Source organism: Rhinoderma darwinii, chromosome 4, assembly GCF_050947455.1.
Source record: "Rhinoderma darwinii isolate aRhiDar2 chromosome 4, aRhiDar2.hap1, whole genome shotgun sequence".
Taxonomy (NCBI): domain Eukaryota; kingdom Metazoa; phylum Chordata; class Amphibia; order Anura; family Rhinodermatidae; genus Rhinoderma; species Rhinoderma darwinii.
The window spans coordinates 171,095,992-171,119,729 of record NC_134690.1 but is presented as its reverse complement, the minus strand read 5'-3'; the positions used below and the strand labels follow the sequence as shown (position 1 = coordinate 171,119,729).

General features: G+C 41.1%; 1 protein-coding gene across 4 annotated transcripts; it reads left to right on the top strand.

Moving 5' to 3' along the window:
• The first annotated feature begins 1,889 nt into the window (after positions 1–1,889).
• Positions 1,890–23,072, top strand: RNPEPL1 (arginyl aminopeptidase like 1). 4 transcript variants are annotated; one of them, XM_075861870.1, is made up of 11 exons: positions 1,890–3,384; positions 5,094–5,234; positions 7,410–7,561; positions 12,009–12,125; positions 15,640–15,875; positions 15,991–16,104; positions 17,768–17,880; positions 18,061–18,085; positions 18,162–18,389; positions 20,186–20,328; positions 21,595–23,072. In XM_075861870.1, exons 1-11 carry the CDS (start codon positions 2,260–2,262, stop codon positions 21,835–21,837), a joined length of 2,637 nt encoding a protein of 878 aa, XP_075717985.1. In that variant the 5' UTR covers positions 1,890–2,259; the 3' UTR covers positions 21,838–23,072. The 4 variants fall into 4 exon arrangements, with proteins under 4 accessions (XP_075717985.1, XP_075717983.1, XP_075717981.1 ...); XM_075861868.1 differs by having other exon boundaries at positions 18,159–18,389; XM_075861866.1 differs by having other exon boundaries at positions 17,977–18,085; positions 18,159–18,389.
• The last annotated feature ends 666 nt before the right edge of the window (positions 23,073–23,738 follow it).

Sequence of the window (23,738 nt, the reverse complement as noted above, 5' to 3'; positions counted from 1 at the left end):
AGGGAAGGGGGCCCAAGCTGAATTCTTGCACCAGTGGCCATGAGCTTTTAGCTACGCCCCTGTATCTGTATGTGTATATATTTCTGTTAGTGCAACTACTACATTGTCTGTACTCAGAGTTATCACTGTGTATTATCTGTGGTGTTACATAGGACTGCAGGTAACATCTACATTATCTGTACTCAGAGAGTTATCACTGTGTTATCTGTGGAGTTACATAGGACTGCAGGGGACATCTACGACATTATCTGTACTCAGAGTTATCACTGTGTGTAGGGCTGGGCGATTTTGCAAAAAAATAAAATTTGATTTTTCTCAACCCTATGGACGATTTTTGATTTGATTCACGATTTTCTTATTTTTAGGGGTAATTAAGGAATTACTGTGCATGCAATTCCCTTATCTCAAAAAAAATACCAAGACACAATTCTTTTACATAAGAGAATTGCAGGCATAGTTATCCAATAATATATATTGATTATCAGGATTGTTCCTTAGCCGCTACGTGTGATCACGCTCACTTATAAAAGGGACAATGCTGATAATCATCATATATATATGTATATTGATTTAGCTCAGAGAATAAGAAGAGCAACTATGAGTGCAGAGGAACGCCAGGAACAACGAAAAACCAATTCCTAAAACAAGGTAAAAAGACAAAACCCTGAAGTAAGACAAGCCTGTAATGAAGAACGTCATTCTCAAAGAGCACAATTATAAAGACTTATCATTCCTTTTGTAACGGGTTTTCTATACTAGTATATATATGGCAGTACATTAAAGTAAAAAACAAAAAAAAAAAAAGTTAAATTAATAAAAAAACAAGTAATGTTACATTTTAAAAAATCTGTAACAAAAAATACACACAAATTAGCATTTTTTACAATAAATAAACTTTATTAAATATAAGTCCCAAATCATAAAATAATATACACATAATTGGTATCATCACAACCATAACAACCTGCACAACAAATTTACAGCATCTTTTATGATGATCGGTGTATGATGTAAAAAACTGATAAAAACTGCAGCGGAACTGCTTTTTTTCTCAAAATAAAACAATAATGTATGTAAATGTACTAAACAATGGCACCTACATAAAGCACAAATCGTCCCGCAACAAACAACGTCTCATACGTCAGACAAATATTTAAAAGTTATGCGCGCCAGGATGCAAAGAGAAAAAAAAACAAGAAATTGTTCTGGTTCTCAAAGCCAAAATTGGCCCTGTCCTTAAAGTGTAACTAAGCTTTCATAAAACTTTTTATACGTCATAGTGACATGTTAAAAGTTTTGCTCAGTGGGGGTCCAAGCACTGAGAAACCCACCGATCGCTGTGCAGCTTAGTTTCTGATCTTGGAGAGACGAGCTGGCGGTGTACGGACTCCATAAACTTTCTATTGAGCCCGTACCGCGCTCGTACCGCGTAGCCCCAAGCAGAGCCAATCAGAAATAAAGTCGCCTGAGCGCTTCTGCTGCTTCGTTTTATCAATCGGCGGGGGTCTCATCACTCGGACCCGCACTGATCAAAACTTTTAAAATGTCACTATGACATGTTGAAAGTTTTATGAACATTTAGTTACACTTTAAGGGGTTAAAGTCTTATAAGTCCTTTTCTGTTGTCTAACTAACTGTAATTTGCACTTTTAGAACTCTTTGACTTTATTTTATGCACTGCTGCCTCCCATGCCTATTCTTTTCTGCATTGCTGTTATTTATATTGTTTTTCTATTGTGAAAATTCAATAAAACAGACAAAATAAAAATACAAAAAGTGGTGCCGTTGAATGCAGCAACCAATCAAATTGCAGCTTTCATTTTTCTTTAGCACATAGCTGTATGTAGTCATTTTTATATTAGGCCCAGTAATAAGCGCCTCCTGTCATTTAGGGGAAAGCTGCCAGCTCAATTGCGCCACCTAGCGGTCTTCACTTAAGTTAGTTACGTCACTCGTTAAATGTCAGTGTAGTTCGCGGTGTCGCTGTATCGGTAATGTATCGCTACACACGGTGCGGTTGTCGCAAGTATGCGGGCAGTAGAAGAAGCCAGAGCATATTCCGGATCTATTACTGAAAACCGGGTGGGCTGACCCGGGTCAAGCCTCGCCTCCCCGCTCTGTCACTTCCTGTCCCGGGCCGGCCGGTGTTTACTGGGTCCTCCCGGATAGGCCTCTCGGGGCCCCAATGGATTTTACATAGCGTAACCGGTTCTTGCACATTTTTCTGCCTGCAGACGCTGCGGAACAAGCGGCCTGGTTATGTCCTCGGCCGGCGCGTGTCCGGCGCTTTGCTGCTGCCGCCGCCCTCTGCACCCGGGGCCTGTCCAGGAGTCTCCGCAGCGATTTGTCCCTGGTCCTCCTGACCCTGCGTCTGCCTCCAGCTTCCAGCTCTACCGCCTGCATCACTTCCATCTGGGGCTGGAGTTGCGGCCAGATACCAGGGAGCTGTCCGGTTGTTTGGTGCTTGAACTCAGTCCTCTGGTTCCTGGGGGTCCGGCTTTGGTGTTGGACATTCACCCGGTTGTCAGAGTTAGTTCTGTGCGTTGCCGGAGGGGTGCACGACAGAGCAGGAACCCCAGTGATCACTCTTACCACTGTGCCAACCAGACCTGCACTTCTGGCCAGGAAACCTGCCCTCACAGTGACCTTGCCTGCCATAGGACTGAGGATAAAGGTGTGTGCCAGGTGGTGCTAGGGTCAGAGTGTAAATCTAACCGGGGACATTCTGACTCTCCCGGCAGCTCTCAAACCACTGAACAGTTATGGTATGTGGCGCAAGAACCAATCTCGCTGACCCCTGGCACATCCGAATGCTCCCCTATAGTGACCCCAGAGCCCCTTGACCTATCCGTTTCTCGCAATGTAAACCATCATTCTTTTCCATGTCCGGTACCAGGTGCTGACTTGTCGTTTTCTCCAGAAAATGCTGCTGGTCTAGGTGGCCCCATTGTAAATGGTCATCAAGCTCCGACAGCTCCTCTTAAATCTACTTGTCTTGCTCCTCTAAATCCCTTAGCCGCTCCATATTCTCCCACAGCTGACCTGTCCTTCCACTCGTCGTCCTCTTGCTACACCTTGTCCCCAGATTCCCTGGTATCTCCGACCCTTGAGAGCAGTTTTGCTCCAGCAGTTACACCTCCGCACTTCCCATCTATGGACATTCCTGTAAAGGAGGCATTGCCAAGCACTTTTAGCCAGCCTTGTGGGATCCATAATGCCAGCGATCCTCGGCCCTCTCACTGCACCTGCTGCTTTCCATTGGACTTTAGGGTCGATGAGTTTACAGATTACGGTTCTGCTCTTGCCATCACTGTGCCTGAAACTTTACAAACCAACGAGACGTTCCAGGTCATTGTACACTACGTCACAGGCGAGGGTCCTGCGGTGAGTCTGATATGGCGTAAAATAACTTTATGTATTCTAGACATAACTACTTTACGTGGTCTTTCTATGGTCCTATTGCCTGATCATTTTTAGTAACTTCACCTCAGACTTCTCAGGTAGGCCTCAGTCATCAGAGATCGATGATGGATGGAAATATAGGTCCTTGGGCGGATCTATTCAGTCATTTCTTAGTTACGTCTCCCTTCGGGATACAGGGGGTCAGCCTTTTACATCTCTCACCCAGCATTGTCCGACTTCTAAACAGACCAGACCGTTACTGTAGTACGATTTAAAATTAAAAAAAAATCTGCACCGCTCTAGTGTTCCATTAAAGGTGTGTTGGCCAGCAGAAAGCGTCCAATGGTCTTCACCCTGATAATAAGTAGTAGTCCGTACAATGAGCGCTTGTCCACACGTAACTGAATTGCTGCAGAAAATTTCTGCAGCTATTCCGTTGAAAGTAGCAGACATTCTGCTGCGGGAAAAAAACATTTCCTGCGTTTTTAACTGCAGAAAATGGTGCGTATTTTGCTGTGTTTTTCTCAATGCTGGGAAATTGTGATATCTCCTCTAAAAAAATGCAGCAATTCAGTTCACTTTCCGCAGCGGGAATTGACGTGCTGGGGTATGAAAAATACGCACCACAGGTCAATTTCTGCTTGGAATTTTTACGCAGCGAGTGGATAAGATTTGTTAAATCTCACCCACTTTGCTGCTACTGTATTCTGCTGCGTATTTTCCGTCCACCATTCCGGATGGAAAATACCCAGCAATTCCACAACGTGTGGACGAGCCCTTGTGAATACAACTTTGCTCAAAGGTGTAAATAACTTTGTGATGTTAATGGGGAATTAGAATGTTTATTGTAGATATTAGCATTTTATTAAACTAAGTAAAGTTTATCTACTGAAGTTTTTACAGTAAAAAACATGTTTAATTGTGTTTTTGGGAATATTTTCCCTTAAGGCCCTGTTCACACTGAGTTTCTTGCATGCAGAAAAAAATCTGCCACAGAATTCCTTAAGGAACTTTGAGGCAGATTTTGAACTGCTTGTTCGTTTTATTTTTGTTTGTTCTTTGTGGCGTTTTTTGCCCGCGGCTACTGAAGCTAATTCAAGGACTGCGGTGGGGAAAAAACGCTTGGAAACGAGCACCGCAGGTGTTTCCTTCCTCCCATTGATTCAATGGGAAATCGGAGGCGGAAACCGCGGCAATAAATGACATGCCGCTTTTTTTGCCGTGAGCGGCCAAAAACCGCCCGGGGGGAAGCTGCTCTGTTTCCCATTGAAATGAATGGGGTGGCGGAGATTTTGGCCACTTTTTGGCGCTGATTGCGACCCGTTTTCCGCATCAAAATCAGCACCAAAAAATTCTGTGTGAACATACCGGGGTTTTCTTATTAAGCACATCCATCAACTATCCACAGGATAGGTGATAAATGTATGATTGCTGTACTCTGCTGTCTTCATCGGCATCATAGACATTGAATGGGGCGGCAGCGCACATACCTGACCGCCGCTCTATTCAAAATCGTTCTAGTGATCAGTGGTGGGGCCCCCAGCGATCCTGTGGATAGGTAATAGATGCGTAGTGTGAAAATCCCTGTAAGTGATGAGATTGTAACTGATTCTTTAGTATGACACTTGTCTTGTACGGTATGGTGATGAAGCTTGCTTATGCTATACTTGTTATACTCCCTTTATTTTTAGGTGTGGTGGCTGGATCCTGAACTCTCCTATGGAAGCTCAGAGTTGTTTGTGTTTACTCAAGGACACTCTGTTTGCAACCGTTCCTTCTTCCCCTGCTTTGATACACCAGCTGTAAAGTGTACTTACTCCGCCTCGGTCAAGGTAAGTTGTAGCAGTGGTGTCATAGTGTTGAGAAATGTTCGTTTTCTGCCATCTTTCCGCTAGCATGGACCCTCTTTTGTGCACAGTGATGCTGGAACAGGAAAGCCTCCTCCCCAAACTGTTACCACAAAGCAACGATTGTTTAAGATGTCTTCATATGCTGTAGCATTGCCATTACTCTTCACTGGGCCAAACCCTAAAAAAACAACACACCATTATGCCTCCTCCACCAAACGTTACAGTAGGTAGCGTTCTCTTGGCAATCCAGATTCTTCCATCAGACTGGCAGGTAGTGAAACATGATTCATCACTCGGGAGATCTTGTTTCCACTCTGGTGTCCGGTGGCGGCGTGCTTTACACTACTCCAGCTGACTCTTGGCATTGTGCATGCTGATCTTCTTCTTGTATGTAGCTGCTCGATTTCATGAAGCTCCCGACGCATAGTTCTTGTACTGATGTCCGTTATTATTCAAGCAATGCTTTCTACTTGTGTACAGTACCTAGTAGGCACATTTGCCACAGCCAGAAGAGGGAGAGGATATACCGGGGAGGAGTCCACATATACTTATATGCAAGTAGGGAAACAAGTAACCAGAAACGTGTTTTTTATTTTTTTATTTTTTTTTAAATGGCTGCCTATGCTTACAACTTCCTACAATTGCAGAATGTAATGCTCCCTCACCATAACCGTGTGTCAGGTGCCTCCCTCATAACTGTGTGAGATAGGCCACATATGCTCTCCCCGTTTACCACTTGGTGGGGATTATGCCCCCTTCCATTCCTATTTAGGCTGCCCTTTAAAGGGTTTTTCATAAAACCAACCCCTGTCCATCTTCCCTAATAATGAGAGCTATAACGGAGAGTCGTTTTAGCGAAATCAAGCGGTTCATGTATTAGATTGGTGGTCATTTGGCTGATCACTAATCTGAAAGGGGTTATCATGGAGGAGACCAACCGTTATAAGAACTAGCAGCCGGGCCTAAGCATTAGTGTGATGTATCGTATTGATCTTACGCCCACCATAACCTGCCACCTCACTACTAGTTTGTAAGGCAGCTCCCCTGTGAAAAAAATGTATTCTGGTGGAATTGTTCTGCGGGTGACCAGTAGGTTGGCATTGACTATTTGGCCATCCCTGGTATAGTACTTGTTTAATTTATCTGTATGTCTAATGTTTTAACATGGCAGTTTCTTTTCTTGTTCATCTTGGATCGGATCTTTTCCATGGACGGAGTCCAGTTGGCTTGTATATTATCTGGGAGGCCAGATTTAGCTTGTTTCCGTTGCCCTATCTGCAAGTAGTATATGGCGTGTGTCTGTCTTACATCTAGAGATTTTGCGTACAGGCTGTGATATATTTGTGACTTTTTTTTTATTTTTTACCCCATTTCTTTTTGATATGTTGTCATGTAATGGTCTCCTATAGACTGTATGGAGTTGCGTGATAATCTCTATAAAGTTTTTTTTCTCTACAAATAGTCTTTCTGAAGCCCTAGCTACAAACAGTGCCTCAGACTGTGACTAAAATGGCCTCAAATGCAACCAAATAGTAGCAGTGGTAATAACCGTTTATTTTTATGATGGAGCTGTCCATTAGCCACCAGTGGTGGTGGTTGTCCTATAGTGCCCTAAGAAATGTTAGAGTAACCCAGTAAGCCAATTGTGTGGAGCCCACTAATTTGTCTTTCAGTATCGGCAATAAAACCTAAAAAACTTGTTCCAACTTTCGTAGGTTCTTGTATGTTTTGTGTTTTATCTGCACTGGAGCTTCTCGTTTGTTAGGGGAACATTGTGTGGGGACAGATTTAGATAAAGGAAAGGTGGCCTATTTAAAAAAATAAAAATAATAATTGGTTATGGGAGGTTAAATTAAAAAAGACTGCATTGAACCGGAGGTGCGTATTACACTTGGAGAAAATAACGGACAATGCCATGAAGGTGATTTGTTGTGTGTGTGTGTGTGTGTGTGTTCATTTGTTAAGTCTTCTGAAAATATTAATTTCTTTGTGTGGAGCTTCTAAAGGAAGCTTATGTCAAAAGATAACTGTCTGACAGTGCCAGTACTTAGTGGTAATTATGCTTTTGAATAGGTCATTACTAGTCCTACTTTACCCACAGAATTGACCATGGGCCATTTTGGGTGTAATGTGGCCACTCATTTGTATACTTTTTAGGCACCTGCTGGAATTCGGGTCCTCATGAGCTGCACTCACAGTTACTACGTAGAAGAGATGGGCATCTTTCACTTCTATATGGAACATCCCGTTCCTGCTTATTTAGTGGCCCTGACCGCAGGCCACCTCCTTCCAGCTGATATAGGTCCCAGGTAAGAGCCATCTCTCCAAGTTATGGCATATTTGTAGCAGTGATTTCTGATATGGGACACTGGAGTTCTGCTTTAAAGGGGTTTGGTGGAACATTCTTTCTCAAATGTTAAGCTAGCCATAGATGTAACAACAATCATTAATGATGAACCGCTCCTAATAATCGTTTACATAAGTATTATGTCTTTTTGGTTTTAAAACATTTTCAACCAAGAAAGATGTGCAGCAATACATATGAACAATGTTTGCAACAGTGGGAACAATTTACTATATGGAATATCATTCCCATCGATTTAACTACCTTTCTATGTTACATAGTTAGTATGGTTGAAAAAAGACACATGTCCATCAAGTTCAACCAAGTGATGGGAAAAGGGAAGGGAAAAATTTCTACACATAGGAGCGAAAAAAAATTTGTTCTAGGAAATGATCTAAGCCTTTTTTTAAAGCCATCTCCTGTCCCTGCTGTGACCAGTTCTTGCGGTAGACTATTCCATAAATTCACCGTTCTCACAGTAAAGAAGGCTTGTCGCCTCTGAAGGTTGAACCTTTCTTTTTCCTGACGGAGGGAGTGCCCCCTTGTTGTTGTTTTTTAAAGGGGTTTTACATGGAACAGGATTTCACCATATTTTTTGTATGTGCCATTCATATATTTATATAAGTTAATCATGTCCCCCCTTAGTCGTCTTTTTTCAAGGCTAAATAGGTTTAATTCTTTTAATTTTTCCTCATAACTTAGATTCTCCCATGCCCCTTATTTGCTTCGTTGCATCCTTTCTATGAAGCCCAGAACTGAACTGCATATTCTAGATGAGGCCTCACAAATGCTTTGTAAAGTGGTAATATTACATCCCTGTCCCGCGAGTCCATGCCTCTTTTAATACACGACAATATCTTGCTGGCCTTTGAAGCAGCTGATTGACATTGCATGCTGTTATTTAGTTTATGATTTACAAGTACACCCAGATCCTTCTCAACAAGTGACTCCCCCAGTGTAGCTCCCCCTAGGACATATGATGCATGCAGATTGTTGGTACCCAGATGCATAACTTTACATTTATCTACATTAAACTTAATTTGCTAACTGGATGCCCAAACGCTTAGTTTGTTTAAATCTGCTTGTAATTCATGAACATCTTCCATAGTCTGAACTATATTACATAGCTTGGTGTCATCTGCAAAAATAGAAATAGTGCTATTAATCCCATCCTCTATATCCTTAATAAATAAGTTGAATAATAGTGGTCCCAGCACTGAACCCTGGGGTACACCACTTATTACCGGGGACCATTCAGAGTAGGAATCATTGACCACAACTCTCTGGATACGGTCCTTGAGCCAATTCTCAATCCAATTACAAACTATACTATCTAAACCTATAGTCCTTAATTTACTCATTAGACGTCTATGGGGGACAGTGTCAAATGCCTTTGCAAAGTCCAAAAACACTATATCCACAGCGGTCCCTCTGTCTAGGCTTCTGCTCACCTTTTCATAAAAACAAATCAGGTTGGTTTGACAGCTTCTGTCCTTAGTAAAACCGTGCTGACTGTCACTTATAATACTATTTTTTTTGTCACATAATCCTGTATATAGTCCCTCAATAGCCCCTCAAACATTTTCCCCATGATGGATGTTAAAGAGGCTCTGTCACCAGATTTTGCAACCCCTATCTCGTATTGCAGCAGATCGGCGCTGCAATGTAGATAAGAGTAACGTTTTTGTTTTTTTAAAAACGAGCATTTTTGGCCAAGTTATGACCATTTTTATATTTATGCAAATGAGGCTTTCTAAAGTACAACTGGGCGTGTATTGTGTGTACATCGGGGCGTTTTTACTTCTTTTACTAGCTGGGCGTTGTGAATGGAAGTGTATGATGCTGACGAATCGGCATCATCCACTTCTCTTCGTTAACACCCAGCTTCTGGCAGTGCACAGACACAGCGTGTTCTCGAGATCACGCTGTGATGTCACTCACTTCCTGCCCCAGGTCCTGCATCGTGTCTGACGAGCGAGGACACATCGGCACCAGAGGCTACATTTGATTCTGCAGCAGCATCGGCGTTTGCAGGTAAGTTGATGTAGCTACTTACCTGCTGATGCTGCTGCAGAATCAACTGTAGCCTCTGGTGCCGATGTGTCCTCGCTCGTCCGACACGATGCAGGACCTGGGGCAGGAAGTGAGTGACGTCACAGCGTGATCTCTCGAGAACACGCTGTGTGTCTGCACTGCCAGAAGCTGGGCGTTGTGAAGAGAAGTGGATGATACTTCTATTCACAACGCCCAGCTAGTAAAAGAAGTAAAAACGCCCAGATGTACATACACAATACACGCCCAGTTGTACTTTAGAAAGCCTCATTTGCATAAATATAAAAATGGTCATAACTTGGCCAAAAATGCTTGTTTTTTTTAAAAAAAACACGTTACTCTTATCTACATTGCAGCGCCGATCTGCTGCAATAGGAGATAGGGGTTGCAAAATCTGGTGACAGAGCCTCTTTACGCTTACTGGTCTATAATTACCCGGGGAAGACCTAGAGCCCTTTTTGAAAATAGGCACCACATTTGCCCTGCGCCAGTCCCTTGGCACTACACCAGTCACTAGAGAATCTCTAAATATTTTAAAGAGGGGGACAGAAATAACTGAACTAAGCTCTTTAAGAATTCTAGGGTGTAACCCATCTGGTCCCGGGGCCTTGTGTACATTTATTTTCTTTAATTTAGCTTGGACCATCTCTACATTCATCCAATTCAGTAGATCAACTGATATATTAACAACACTGGCACCGGCTACATCAGCTGCTATTTCTTCTGTTGTATATACAGAGCTAAAGAACCCATTTAGTAACTCTGCCTTCTCTTGATCCCCTGTGACCAACTCCCCATTACATGTTCAGACCTTGTTTTTTTTGCATTTATATCCTTGAAGAATTTTTGGGTATTTACTATCCTTGGCCACCTGCCTTTCATTTTGTATATTTGCTATTTTTTTTTTTTTTTACATTTTTACAGATTTTATTAAGCTCTTTATATTTTACAAAGGCTACAGCTGTACCCTCAGATTTGTATTTTTCAAATGCCCTTTTTTTGTCATGTATTGCCCCTTTCACAGAAGGTGTAAGCCATGTGGGGTTTAATTTTAGTCGTTTATACTTGTTACCCATAGGAATACATTTTTCACTATAATTACCCAAAGTAGATTTGAAAATCTCCCATTTATCATTTGTCCCATTATTTGACATTAGTTCTTCCCAGTCCATATCCTGAATTGCAGCCCTCATCCTGGGGAAATTGGCCTTCTTAAAATTAAGTGTTTTTGCCCTCCCAGCCTGTGTTTGTCTTTTACAGTATAGGTAAAATGTAACTATATTGTGATCACTGTTACCGAGGTTTTCACGAACATTGACATTCCCAACAAGCTCTGCATTATTAGAAATGACCAGATCCAACAGAGCTTCACCTCTAGTCGGGTCTTCCACAAACTGGCTCATAAAATTTTCCTGCAACAGGTTGAGGAAATGTCTCCCCTTTGCAGTTGAAGCCGAACCATGACCCCAATTAATATCTCGGTAATTAAAATCTTCCATTATCACAACAGTGCCCGCCTGTGCAGCCCGCTCCATCTGTTTATATATCTGACCTTCCATCTCCTCAGTTATATTGGGGGGTCTATAGATTACACCAAAAGTAATATTTTCAGTGTTTACCTCCCTTTGTAATTCCACCCACAAGGTTTGAATCTCCTCACAATCTTCACCCACTTTTTGTCTCTTTCACACTCGCCTTCATATCACTTCTCACATACAGACATACGCTACCACCTTTCCTATTTGCCCTGTCCTTCCGAAACAGTGTAAAACCCTGTAGATTTACAGCCCAGTCATGTGAAGAGTCTAGCCATGTCTCAGCAACACCAACTATATCTATATCTTCTTCCAGTATCAAGGCCTCCAGCTCCGCCATTTTGCTTGCTAGACTTCTGGCATTTGTGAACATACACTTTAACTTGCCTTTAAATTTTTCACTTTCATTATCAGAAATGTGATTCTTTGACATTATTTGGGAATTTTTATTTTAATTTTCACTGCTCTTTTGTAACGAAGTGATCTCCTTATGTTGTCTAGTCCTTTCCCCACAGTCTGTTTCTCCCCCCACAAATATAGTCTGACCCCTCTCTAACCTGACTACCCCTTTATTTTCTACATTGACCCCCCTCCTCAGCCCTAGTTTAAATACTCCGCCACCCCAGCTAGAATTCTTTCCCCCAGCACAGCGGACCCCTTCCATTTAGGTGCATATCATCTGCAGAATACAGTTTGTACCCAATGAAAAGTCAGCCTCTTGTATGTCTCTTTATAGACAGCAAAACACTGGTTCAGGGCAGAGACAAATCTTATGTACTGACATCTCATCATATTAACCCTTATTTCCCTTTCTATTTATCATAGAAGTAGAGTGTGGGCTGAGCCTTGTGTGCTGCCATTGGCTGTGGGTAAATTGGCAGGCCGGGTAGAACAATGGCTTCAAGCTGCAGAAAGTTTGTACGGCCCCTACATCTGGGGAAGGTGAGACCACATGCACATAAATGTTTAACACCTGTGTAGCTGACTACTGAATCTCATTTTCATGTATGTGATCATCTCTTCACAATTGCACTAACTTTTTTTTTTTTTTTCTGGAATGAGTGTTGCAAAACATAAGGTCAATATTTGCAGAACTTTTTTTTTTTTTTAGGAAGCTTTGGGACAAACCCCCCCATTGTGCATTACAATGTTGTAGCTCCGTTTAATGTTAGCCTTTTTACGAGAGCCTTAAATGTCATAATTCACAGAAATCTTGGTAAAGGGGTTGTCCGGGCACGGGGCAGTGTTTCATACTGATGACCCATCCACAGGAAAGGTCATTAGTATATGATTGGTGGGGCTATAGTGCTGTGCACTCGTTTAATGCCTCTGACAAATACCTGGACCCAGCACTGATCAGCTGTCACCGGATGTCCGTGCAGGAAGCAGATGGCTCCATACACTGTATAGTGGCCGTACTGCAACTCTTCATTTTTTTTTTTTTCCCCCTCCTGCTCACTTGAATAGAAGCAGAGCTGCAGCACGGCTGATATACTTTGACCAGAGCTGCAGCACGGCCGTTATACTGGAACAATCTGCTTCTGGCACGGACATCTAGCTGCCTCCGGACACCGGAACAGCTGATCGGTGCGGGGTCCAGGTATTTGTCATAGGCATTAAACCAGTGCACAGTACTATACCCGAGGTTTCGGCAAAAGGTCCTCATCCAGTGAATTTGTATAATGATAGGACCGGACAGGTCCATTAATGGCAAACAGGAGGCAGGCACAGCTTGCTCAGACGTTGTGTAGAAAAATCTTTGTAGTTTTTGTTTAGCAAAAACAAGAAAAACAGACACAATTCTTATACATAAGGGAATTGCGTGCACATCTAATCATATAATCTATACGGAGTATCAGAATTGTTCCTGATGTGCTATGTCTGATCACCGTCCCTTGTAAAAGGGACAGTTCTGATCAATATACAGTTAGGTCCAGAATAATTGGGACAGTGACAAGTTTTGCCATTTTAGCTGTTTACCAAAACATTGAATATACAGTTATATAATCAATATGTGCAAACTCTCCTCTTTTTAATTTGAGGGTATTCACATCCTAATTTGAGGAAGGGTTTAGGAATTACAGCTCTTTAATATGTATCGGCCTCTTTTTCAAGAGACCAAAGGTAATTGGACAATTATCTCAAAAGCTATTTAATGGGCTGCATGGGCTATTCCCTTGTTAATCCATCATCAATTAAGCAGGTAAAAGGTCGGGCGTTGATTCCAGGTGTGGCATTTACATTTGGAAGCTGTTGCTGTGAACCCACAACATGAGGGCAAAGGAGCTCTCAATGCAAGTGAAACAGACCATCGTTAGGCTGAAAAAAATGAAGAAATCCATCAGAGAGAGAGCACAAATCTTAGGAGTGGCCAAATCAACCGTTTGGTACATTCTTGGAAAAAGAGCGCACTGGTAATCTCGTGAACTCCAAAAGGCCTGTATGTCGATGGAAGACAACAGTGGTGGATGATCGCAGAATCCTTTCCATGGTGAAGAAAAACTCCTTCACAGCATCTACCCAAGTGAAGAACACTCTCCTGGGAGTAGGTGTATCAGTATCTAAGTCTACCATAAAGAGAAGACTTCATGAGAGCAAATACAGAGGGTTCACCACAAGGTGCAAACCATTAATCAGCCTCAAAAATAGAAAGGCCAGATTAGACTTTGCCAAACAACATGTAAAGAAGCCGCCCAGTTCTGGAACAGCATGAAACTAAGATCAACCTGTACCAGACTGATGGGAGGAAGAAAGTATGGAGAAGGCTTGGAACGGCTCCTCATCCAAAGCACACCAAATCCTCTGTAAAACATGGTGGAGGCAGTGTGATGGCATGGGCATGCATGGCTGCCAAAGGCACTGGGTCACTAGTGTTTATTGATGATATGACTGAAGATGGAAGCAACCGGATGAATTCTGAAGTGTTCAGGGATATACTTTCTGCTCAGATTCAACCAAATGCAGCAAGGTTGATTGGACGTCGCTTCACAGTACAGATGGACAATGACCCAAAACATACTGCGAAAGCAACCCAGGAGTATTTTAAGGCAAAGAAGTGGAATATTCTGCAATGGCCAAGTCAATCACCAGATCTCAACCCGATCGAGCTGCATTTCACCTGCTTAAGACAAAACTTAAGGCAGAAAGACCCACAAACAAGCAACAACTGAAGACAACTGCAGTAAAGGCCGGGCAAAGCATCACAAAGGAGGAAACCCAGCGTTTGGTGATGTCCATGGGTTCCGGACTTCAGGCAGTCATTGCCTGCAAAGGATTCTCTACAAAGTATTAAAAAAACAAAAATTTTTTATTTATGGTACTGTTAATTTGTCCAATTACTTTTGAGCCCCTTTAATGAGGAAGCTGTGTAGAAAAATGGTTGCAATTCCTAAACGTTTCACAGGATATTTTTGTTCAACCCCTTGAATTAAACCTGAAAGTCTACACTTCGATTGCATCTCTGTTGTTTCATTTCAAATCCCATGTGGTGGCAAACAGAGCCCAAATCATGAAGATTGTGTCACTGTCCACATAATTCTGGACATAACTGTATATTAAGAAATTGCAGTATATGCAATTTGAAATGTAAAGACCATGTGCTCCATTCTTTTGCATTAGGGAATTAAATCCACAGCAATTATCTAATTGCTTCCACTCCGAGTCTTTCCTGGTTATCCTCCCAAATCCGTGCCGTGTGAACCTCCAGAGGAAAAAGACGACCGCTGTGGCACGCCGGCATGACAAAGTGACTGAGAATCTTGCTCATATTACTAAACAGGCAAATACAGTGTAAAACTAGATCCTGTCACTGTAGTCACCTCCATCCACTGACTTTATGTACCCCTGCAGCACCTTCATTGCGTGTCTGCCATAATGGGAAGCCGCGGGGGCAGGTGGATGTCGATTTTCGCGATTTTGACCAAAATCAGAATCATGCTTGAATTAATCTATCATTTAAGAACGGTTTAGAAAAAAACGCTGGCTATATTTCACAAAAGTAGTTTTTCACTGCCCCACAAGATAATGCAAGAGATTCCCTCTGTTGATGGATCTCCGTTAGCATTATGTAATAATTCATTTAATAACATGTAAAACTTGAATGTGTGACTTGATATGTGCAATGTCATGGAATTTGCTATTGTGAATTGAAGAAAAACTCCAGTCAAACTTTAAAAAATCGCATATTATTTGTGTTTCATCTGCATATTGGAAAGTGTTTGCGCCCCCTGTATTCATTGTTGCAGTATTGTTTTGATGGCATTCTTTGCTGACCTGAACAGATGTGGAAAATCTTCTGAACTACTGTGTTAATGTGCACAGGTCCCTTTTGGATCTTATCATTTTAATGACTCCTTCTTCGCCATGAACTTTCCTTGTAGAACCATTGTTCATGCTCTTTTCGTAATACGCACCTTTTTAAGCCTCTCAAAGTAGCCCTTCCCTTCCTTCATTCCAGGTACGATATAGTCTTCCTGCCCCCATCCTTCCCCATAGTTGCCATGGAAAATCCCTGCCTAACATTCGTCATCTGCTCCATCCTGGACAGTGAGGATTTCCTTCTTATTGATGTTATTCATGAAATTGCACATGGTTGGTTTGGGAATGCAGTGACAAATGCCAGCTGGGAGGAAATGTGGCTGAGTGAAGGCTTGGCAACCTATGCCCAGCGCCGCATCACCACTCTGGTATATGGTAAGTAAACTTTCCAAGGCTTTTCTCTACTCGTATTCTCTATTAGGAGTGCCTTTTTGTGTAGTGTAATTTCTTCCATGCCCTTTGGGTTTTAATGTGTATTTTATATGGTCAGGTGCTGCATTCACAAGCCTAGAGACGACCTTCCGTCTAGAAGCATTGCACAGACAGATTCGAATACTTGGTCAGGATACCCCATTCAGTCGACTGCAGGCTAAACTGGATCCAGGTAAGAGTCCTTGTGAAAACTTTGGCAGTACCAAGACTGAATACTTCACCTGTTAAAGGTAGAATGAACATACCATAGCTGGTCACTAGCAGTTGTGATTTAAATAATAAAATCACTAAATAATTTAGATGTGCATACAGTCTAGATCTCAATGAGATCAGCCAAACACCCTTGGCTGGATGTTATATCGGCCATAGTTTCCTCCAGAGTTAACTAGAACCTCAGGTGTCTGGCAGCTGCTTTCCTTCTTCCTCCCCAGTAATAGATGTTAATGTTTTGCTGAGCGGAACCTGCATGTTGGGCAACTTTCATCCCGCAATAATCTAATGTGCGTGGCGAGGTTTAGACCTAGACAAGACCAAGTCCTGGCTGATTAATGTCCTCAGACTATTTTGTTCGCTATGTAAAACATTCTGCCCTTTTATTAATAGGGAAACATTAAGGTAACTTTGTGGCCCTGTGACAAAGTATCAAAATTTCTATTACTGGTCGGCACACATTGTAGTTTTAAGTTCCATGTTGTTTGTCCCTACTTGATTTAAATAAAGGTATTTTTGAAAATTTTAACTATTCTACTAGGTAGCAAGTAGCTGGGGAAAAAAAACGGGCTTCTATTGCCTCTGACAATTTTTCTATATATTCTAAGCTTTTTTTTTTTTACCCGCCAACTACTAGGGTCTTTTTCTATTTTTTTTGTTAAATAAAAAACACACACACACACACACACACTTTTTACAGTAAGGCCTTGTTCAAACAGCGTGTGTCTGACACGTTTTATGCGCCAAATACTCGTCAAAACCGTATGCTTAAGCTTCTCATTTACCTCAATGAAAAAATGCATTGTAGTGCATACAACGCTTTTTTTTTTATTCTCGCGTGTTTAAAAAACGCATCGTGTAATGAAAAAAATATATTCGGTCAATTCTTGGCGTGTGTGAACGCGCTGGAAAGTCGCCTAATTCCCATAGTCAATAGAAGTCCTAATTACGCGCCAAAACATTTGCACAAAATGTGTCAAACTCCGGTATTTTAAAAAGCGCTTTACAAACACGTTGGCGTTTTTGAGACTTTTACACATCGTTTTTTTTTTTTAGCGCAGTGTGAACAAGACCTAAAATTCTAAATATATAAAATATACACGTATTCGTATAATCGCAACCATAATAACCTGCACAACAAATCTATAGCGTCATTTATGATGTGTACTCTGTAAAAACCTGCTTGCTTTCACTTGTTATTAATGTGAGGTACGAGGTGTCATGAATTTAGTACCGCCATGTGCCTCTCATTAATAGTAATTAACCCCATCATATACTTCACATTAACCCAATGTTGTTCATTATGACATTGAAAAACATGATGGTGTTAATTACTCTTAATGTGAGGCATATGGAGGTTCAAAATTCATCACACCTCGTGCCTTACATCAGAAAATAGAACTTTTTCTAAAAAAAAATTGTTTTTATTGTTGGCAAAGTATCGTTTTGGTATCTAGTATTGCAATACTACACAAAGTATCGGTATCCAAGTCCAAATTCTGGTATCATGACAACCCTAGTAGCTAAAATTGCTGCTTTTCTATGTAGTTTGTGTTGTTAATCCTTTGAGCAGTCTTCTGTGAAATGGTTTCCGCTACATATAAAGGCCATCCCTTTCTCCACAGGTGTGAACCCAAGTAACCTCATGAATTTGTTCACATATGAGAAGGGCTTCTGCTTTGTGCACTATCTGTCCCAGTTGTGTGGGGACCAAGACAACTTTGACGCTTTCCTCAGGGTATTATGATTTAACACCTTTTTTTTAATGATATTTTTTTATAGCTATGGTTCTTTTTTTTTTTCTCAGTAATTCTCATCTCCTTCTCATCTATAGGATTATATTGAGAAATTTAAGTTCCACAGTGTTGTAGCTCATGATCTGCTGGAGTCTTATCTCTGCTTTTTCCCTCATTTGAAGAGGGAGCGTACAGCATGCGGTGAGGGTAAGTCCAACAATATGGCAGAATGCATTACTTAAATTACGATTGCCAAATCCTTATGGTCTGTTTTCACTAGCAGGCTTGGAGTTTGAGCGTTGGCTGAATGCCCCAGGGCCTCCGATGACGCAACCAGATCTTTCTCAGGGATCCATATTCACTTTACCCGTGGAAGCTTTGAGTGAAATATGGATGGCTGAACCTTTGGACATTGAAGCTGCTGCCAATTTTGCCAATATCGCAGACTGGCAAACTTTCCAGACCGTGCTGTTTTTGGACAAGCTTTTAGATCAATCCCCATTACGGCCAGGTGACTGCATCTTATATTTGTGGACCTGTGGCTGGGTATTGGGATTTCATTGGTGAATATTAGAAATATATTACAAGCTTCATTTAAGCTATTTGCCAAGCACTAGACGAGACGTTTGGACAAATAAGTACTTAGGGGGTCGCTACATATAACTATATTTGGGACAAGGGAGTTAACAATTGTCACTAGCTAGTAGAAAATTATTTATTTATTTATTCCGGTTTTGCAACTGTATAATCTCTCACTATCTTGCATGTCTGGGTTAAAATCTTTACAAATTGTATTTGCATCACTTAAGTATGCTCCTATTTTAAAAAAAATTTTTTTTTTAACTTTGTCAGGATGTTTCTTTAAACCAATTTTAGAGCTTATATATAGCAGAAATCTACTTAAAAAGATGTGTAATTTTGTAAATATAGTACAGGCTATAATTCAGGATCAGTACTATATTATAACGGCTGAATTCACAATTCTAGTGTCTTCAGAGCTGAAATCTCTTCCTCCTAATCTTTTTACTGTAATCTGATATAGGAAAAACGAACTCTACCAATCATTTTATAGAAATTTAGCTTAGCTGTGGGGGATGTGTGTGTGTTGACAAGTATGTCCACTGTTTCCAATAACCATCAAAATTGTGACTACAGCTCTACACTATGACCTTAGGCATGACTCAGGATCAGTAATCTGTTAGGCAATGTATTTCCAAAATTACTGAACTTAGTATGTCAATTATCTGTATCCATCCATAAAGGTGGACTCGCACTTCAAAAAAAATCGAAATTGAACAAGCGCTAATGTATTCAAAATAAGTGTCCGTCCACTGGACTCTTAATTTATTAATTTAAATCTCTGCTCTTTCTAAACTTAGAAGTTATACAAAACTTTTTGCTACAAAAATCTACATCAACCTGCTCTCCTACTCTATAACACGGTGCCCACAGATTGGACCGCATTTTCAACTTGACTGGTTCCCTTTAAAAAAAACAGCCTTTATCTTAAGTGAAACTGTAGTCAAGATTATCCTCTGCTATGTCACTTTGGTGAAGTATCTGATAACCATTAGGGTATGTTCACACAGGCTATTTTCAGCCGAAAAACGGCTGAAAAATCGGAAGCAGAACGCCTACAAACATCTGCCCAATGATTTCAATGGGAAATACGGCGTTCTGTTCTGAGGGGGTATTATTTTATGCCAACTTTACAAATAACGGCGCGTAAAAAGACGCCCCGTATAAAGAAGTGCATGTCACTTCTTGAGCTGTTTTTTGGAACAGTTTTTTTCATTGACTCAATAGAAACACAGGTCCAAAAACGCAGCAAAAACAGCTAGTTGCTTAAACGTCTGAAAGTCAGGAGCTGTTTTCCCTTGAAAATTCTCCGTATTTTGTTAAGTGTGTGAACATACCCTTACTGGTTTCCATAAAAAAGGTCTCTATAGAAAGCTCAAACCCCTTTGGCACTGCTCATGTATTTTGTTACAACATTCTAAGCCAAGGGTCATTGATATGAATGGCTGTTTGCTGTGAATGTTATCAGATTTCAAGTAACAGGATTCTGTGAGCCCAGCCAAAAGGGGTGTCAGCGCGCTTTAGAGCCGTTTCATTCTGAAAATCAGTGGCTAACAGATCATGGATTTCACCAATTTGGTCTATTCACATGTACTGTATCTATGTGAGAAAATTATTTTGACTGAAATTCCCCAAAAACATTCCACTGTCACCTTGTAATGTTACTTCTTAAATTGAATCGTGAAGTGTTTTGTGACCCTCTTGTTTTGTTGAATTGCTTTTTTCCAGAAGTTATGCTCCAGCTGTCACTTTGCTATTCTGCTGATCTAGCTACTATGAACACAGAAATACGCATCCGCTGGCTGCAAATTGTGGTGCGCAACAACTTCCAGACAGACTTGCCCCGAGTGCGCCACTTCCTTCTGTGCCAAGTTAGTGTTGTCCTTGTCTTTTATAAAGTAAAAAAAAATATGTTTATTTGTCGTCTCAAAGTCTCAAACAGAAATCAATATTAGGCAGCACTTACATGTAAGAGGAAATCTTTATTGCGAACTATGTGGATAAATGGTAATGTGGTGATCATGCCTCATGGACTTGCATAGAGAAACTGGCTTCCGGTCCACACAAGACGCTGTGTGAATCGGAAAGTCCGTTTACAGGTCGCGGGACTGAACAGGGAAGCCGAACGAAGCCCATGGATTAAAAGATAGATGCTCGGTGAGGAACTAAATCTAATTTACATGCAGAAGATGCCCATTACAAATGGATACAACAATAAAAGTTTTCATGGGAGTTCTTTAATTTATATGTACCCCAAAATAATAATAATAAAATATGACGACTCCTGCAAAAAACAAGCCCTCATGCAGTTACATAGACGAAAAAATACGTTTTCGTTCTTTAAACGCAATAGAAAAAACAGCTCCTGAATTTCAGACGTTTTTGCGTGTACTCACGTTTTTCACGGCGTCTTTTAGGAACTTAATTGGAGCTGTTCTTCATTGGAGGCAATGAAAAACTGCTCCAAAAACGTCCCAAGAAGTGTCCTGCACTTTGATGCGGGCGTAATTTTACGCGCCTTTTGACAGCGACACATAAAATTACACCTCGTCTGCACAGAACATCGTAAAACCCATTGCAGGCAATGGGCAGATGTTTGCAAACGTATTGGAGCCGTCTTTTCAGGCGTAATTCGAGGCGTAAAACGCCTCCATTACGTCTGAAAATAGCTTGTGTGCACATACCCTAAAGAGCAGTTCTATCCTCAGTCTATACTTGGAAAGAAACTGCATTCCGGTATACATATATAATATGGGCCATTTATGTTGGATGTCTTTTCATACAGGGAAAATTCATGACCATAATCTGGGCTCCTCTTTGGTCTTGATAAGGAAAGCCCAGTAGTAGCCAAAAGGATTGTACGCAGTCCTTCTGTCCACTGGGATTCATTTTAGACTTTATATCGTCTAGATCATTTGTCAGTGAATTCAAGTGGTTATTTCTGTAGCATAGTACCAGCTCAGATACCCATTTTAGCAGCTTGGGGTTACAGGTAAATACAGTATATAGGATTTAGTGTGCTCTGTCATGTTATTTCCTATCACATACCTATGTATATCTTGACAATTATGATCATTTTTCTGGCTGATAAGCTTTATTTACATAATTTTGTGCTCTGCTATTTTCTTTATCTCTAGACATCTAGGATGTATACAATCCCTCTTTATGAAGACCTCAGTGCTGGACAACTAAAATCTTGTGCCCTAGAGATCTTCTATCAGACACATGGACGTTTACATCCGAATCTCCGTAAAACTATCCAACAGATCTTGGCTCAGGGTGGTTCTGTGGTGCAGTCGGATAGCGCCTTACCTGTCCTGTCTACTGAGCTCTGTACACAAGGCTCTTCCTCTCTCAGGGATGTGAATGTGACAGCCTGACAGCGCTCACATTGCAAGGATGCAAAGCAGCTTTTCATTCATTAAGGCTGTGCCTTGCCCAAACCCAACATGGGTGGAGGAAGTGCTGATATTCTTTGCACTGGGGTGGTTGAAGCAATATGCTATACCACCCAAGAATACTCAGGTGGAGGAACCACTCAGCCCAATGACGGAATGTTCTAGATTCAGCCTTCAGAGGGCAAAGAGGTGCCAAGTGGTGCATAGAGATTTCACTTTTTTTATTATTATTTTTTTCCCCGAGAAAGAGTTCAGTCTGCAGTAGGTTGCTTGGAGTTCATTCACTAAACATCTATGCATTTTACATTCGAGGCTTGGGCTTCACAGCAGACTTTGCTGGATGTAACCCCTCTAGCAAGGAGTTGTCCTACACACAAGCCTATGCTTTATTCAATGGCCTAAGTCCTTTTTCTACCATGTAACCCACCTGACCGATTACAGCAAACGACTGCAGGCGAGCTTACCGCTTATTTAGAGCTGATTTTCAGATCTTACTTTTGAAGGTGGTTGATCACACACAGCCTGAAGTGTTTTTCTTTCCATCTTTTTTTCTTAGAGCATATCTGTACTTTCTGTAAAAAACTATTATAGTGCAGGAGTGTGCACGATAATAGTTTCTCTAAACCGATTACCGATTCAGCTTCTAGTAGCAGCACGGACTGTATTCAGTCTGTACTGCCGGCTGCTCATAACTGCAGTTGGTGACCGAGCGTCCTGCATGGCTGCAGTATCCAGAAGGAAATGTGATCATATAGCGCTAATGGCCGTTCTGCGTACGGGAGCCATGGAGACGAGTCTCTAACTGCAGAATTATAAGCAGTCGGCAGTACGGAAGCCAAATCTGTAATACGAGTGATTTGGAAAAAACTATTATCGTGCACAATCCTGAACTATAATTTTCCACTGAAAGTGGAAGTACACTTTCATCTTTTTTTTTATTTTATTTTTTCTAATTTTATTTTTACAGTTTTTGCTTTTGGGTCTTTAAATGCAACCAGTTTGGGATGACTCGATTTCTGCGGTAAGGTTGATGCAAAATACCAGCAAGTACAGAATTTAGTTTTTCTTCTTAAACTTGGAACGACTTTGATGTGTCATATTTTATGATATTTTAATTTTGTTAAAAACTTGGTCCATAGTAGCCATTTTAAATTTGTTTTAGTGTGATGTTGGGATAAAACATAACTTTTCTTCATGAATAAATCTTGTTTAAACTGGCCATATGACATATACGTATATAATTAGAGCAAAAGGAATAATAATTAGTATGGCTATAGAAGTAAGGCTCACTTCATACCACGATTGTGATACACTGTCAACATATACATCAGGTAAATTGCCAATCTGGTGTATACGCCAATGTGCCTATAGACTTTAATGACAATGACATTTGGCCAGGATATGTCAGGTTCTCACAGCTCCAACTGGATTAAAGAGTAGTCTACTGTATTTTTCAACACAACTGTGCACAAAAAAAAATCCTATACAGCATGGTATCGATTATATATTTTTTATATAGCAATTGCAGATGTGTAGGTCTTCGATACGTTCGTAGACGTCAAGCGTGGTGTGAATTTAGCCTTATCCTGTTCATCCCCTTTGGAAACCAAACTGTTAAAAATTGGCGGCACTGTACCCAGTTCTTGCAGTAGATGACCGGACAAACATTCTGGTGTAGGCTTCTACAAGTTATCTACCAGCTGCATTTTCAAACATCATTGTAGTGTTCATGCCAGTTTTAAGAGGATTGAGATTTGGCATTTGAGCTTTTGGTACTACCAACTTGTGATTTTTGGCAATCTGCAAAATTGATTTAATTTTACATCAGTGTGACCTACATAGTTGCAGGAGGCTGATGTTTATTGGGCAAGGTTTACACAGTG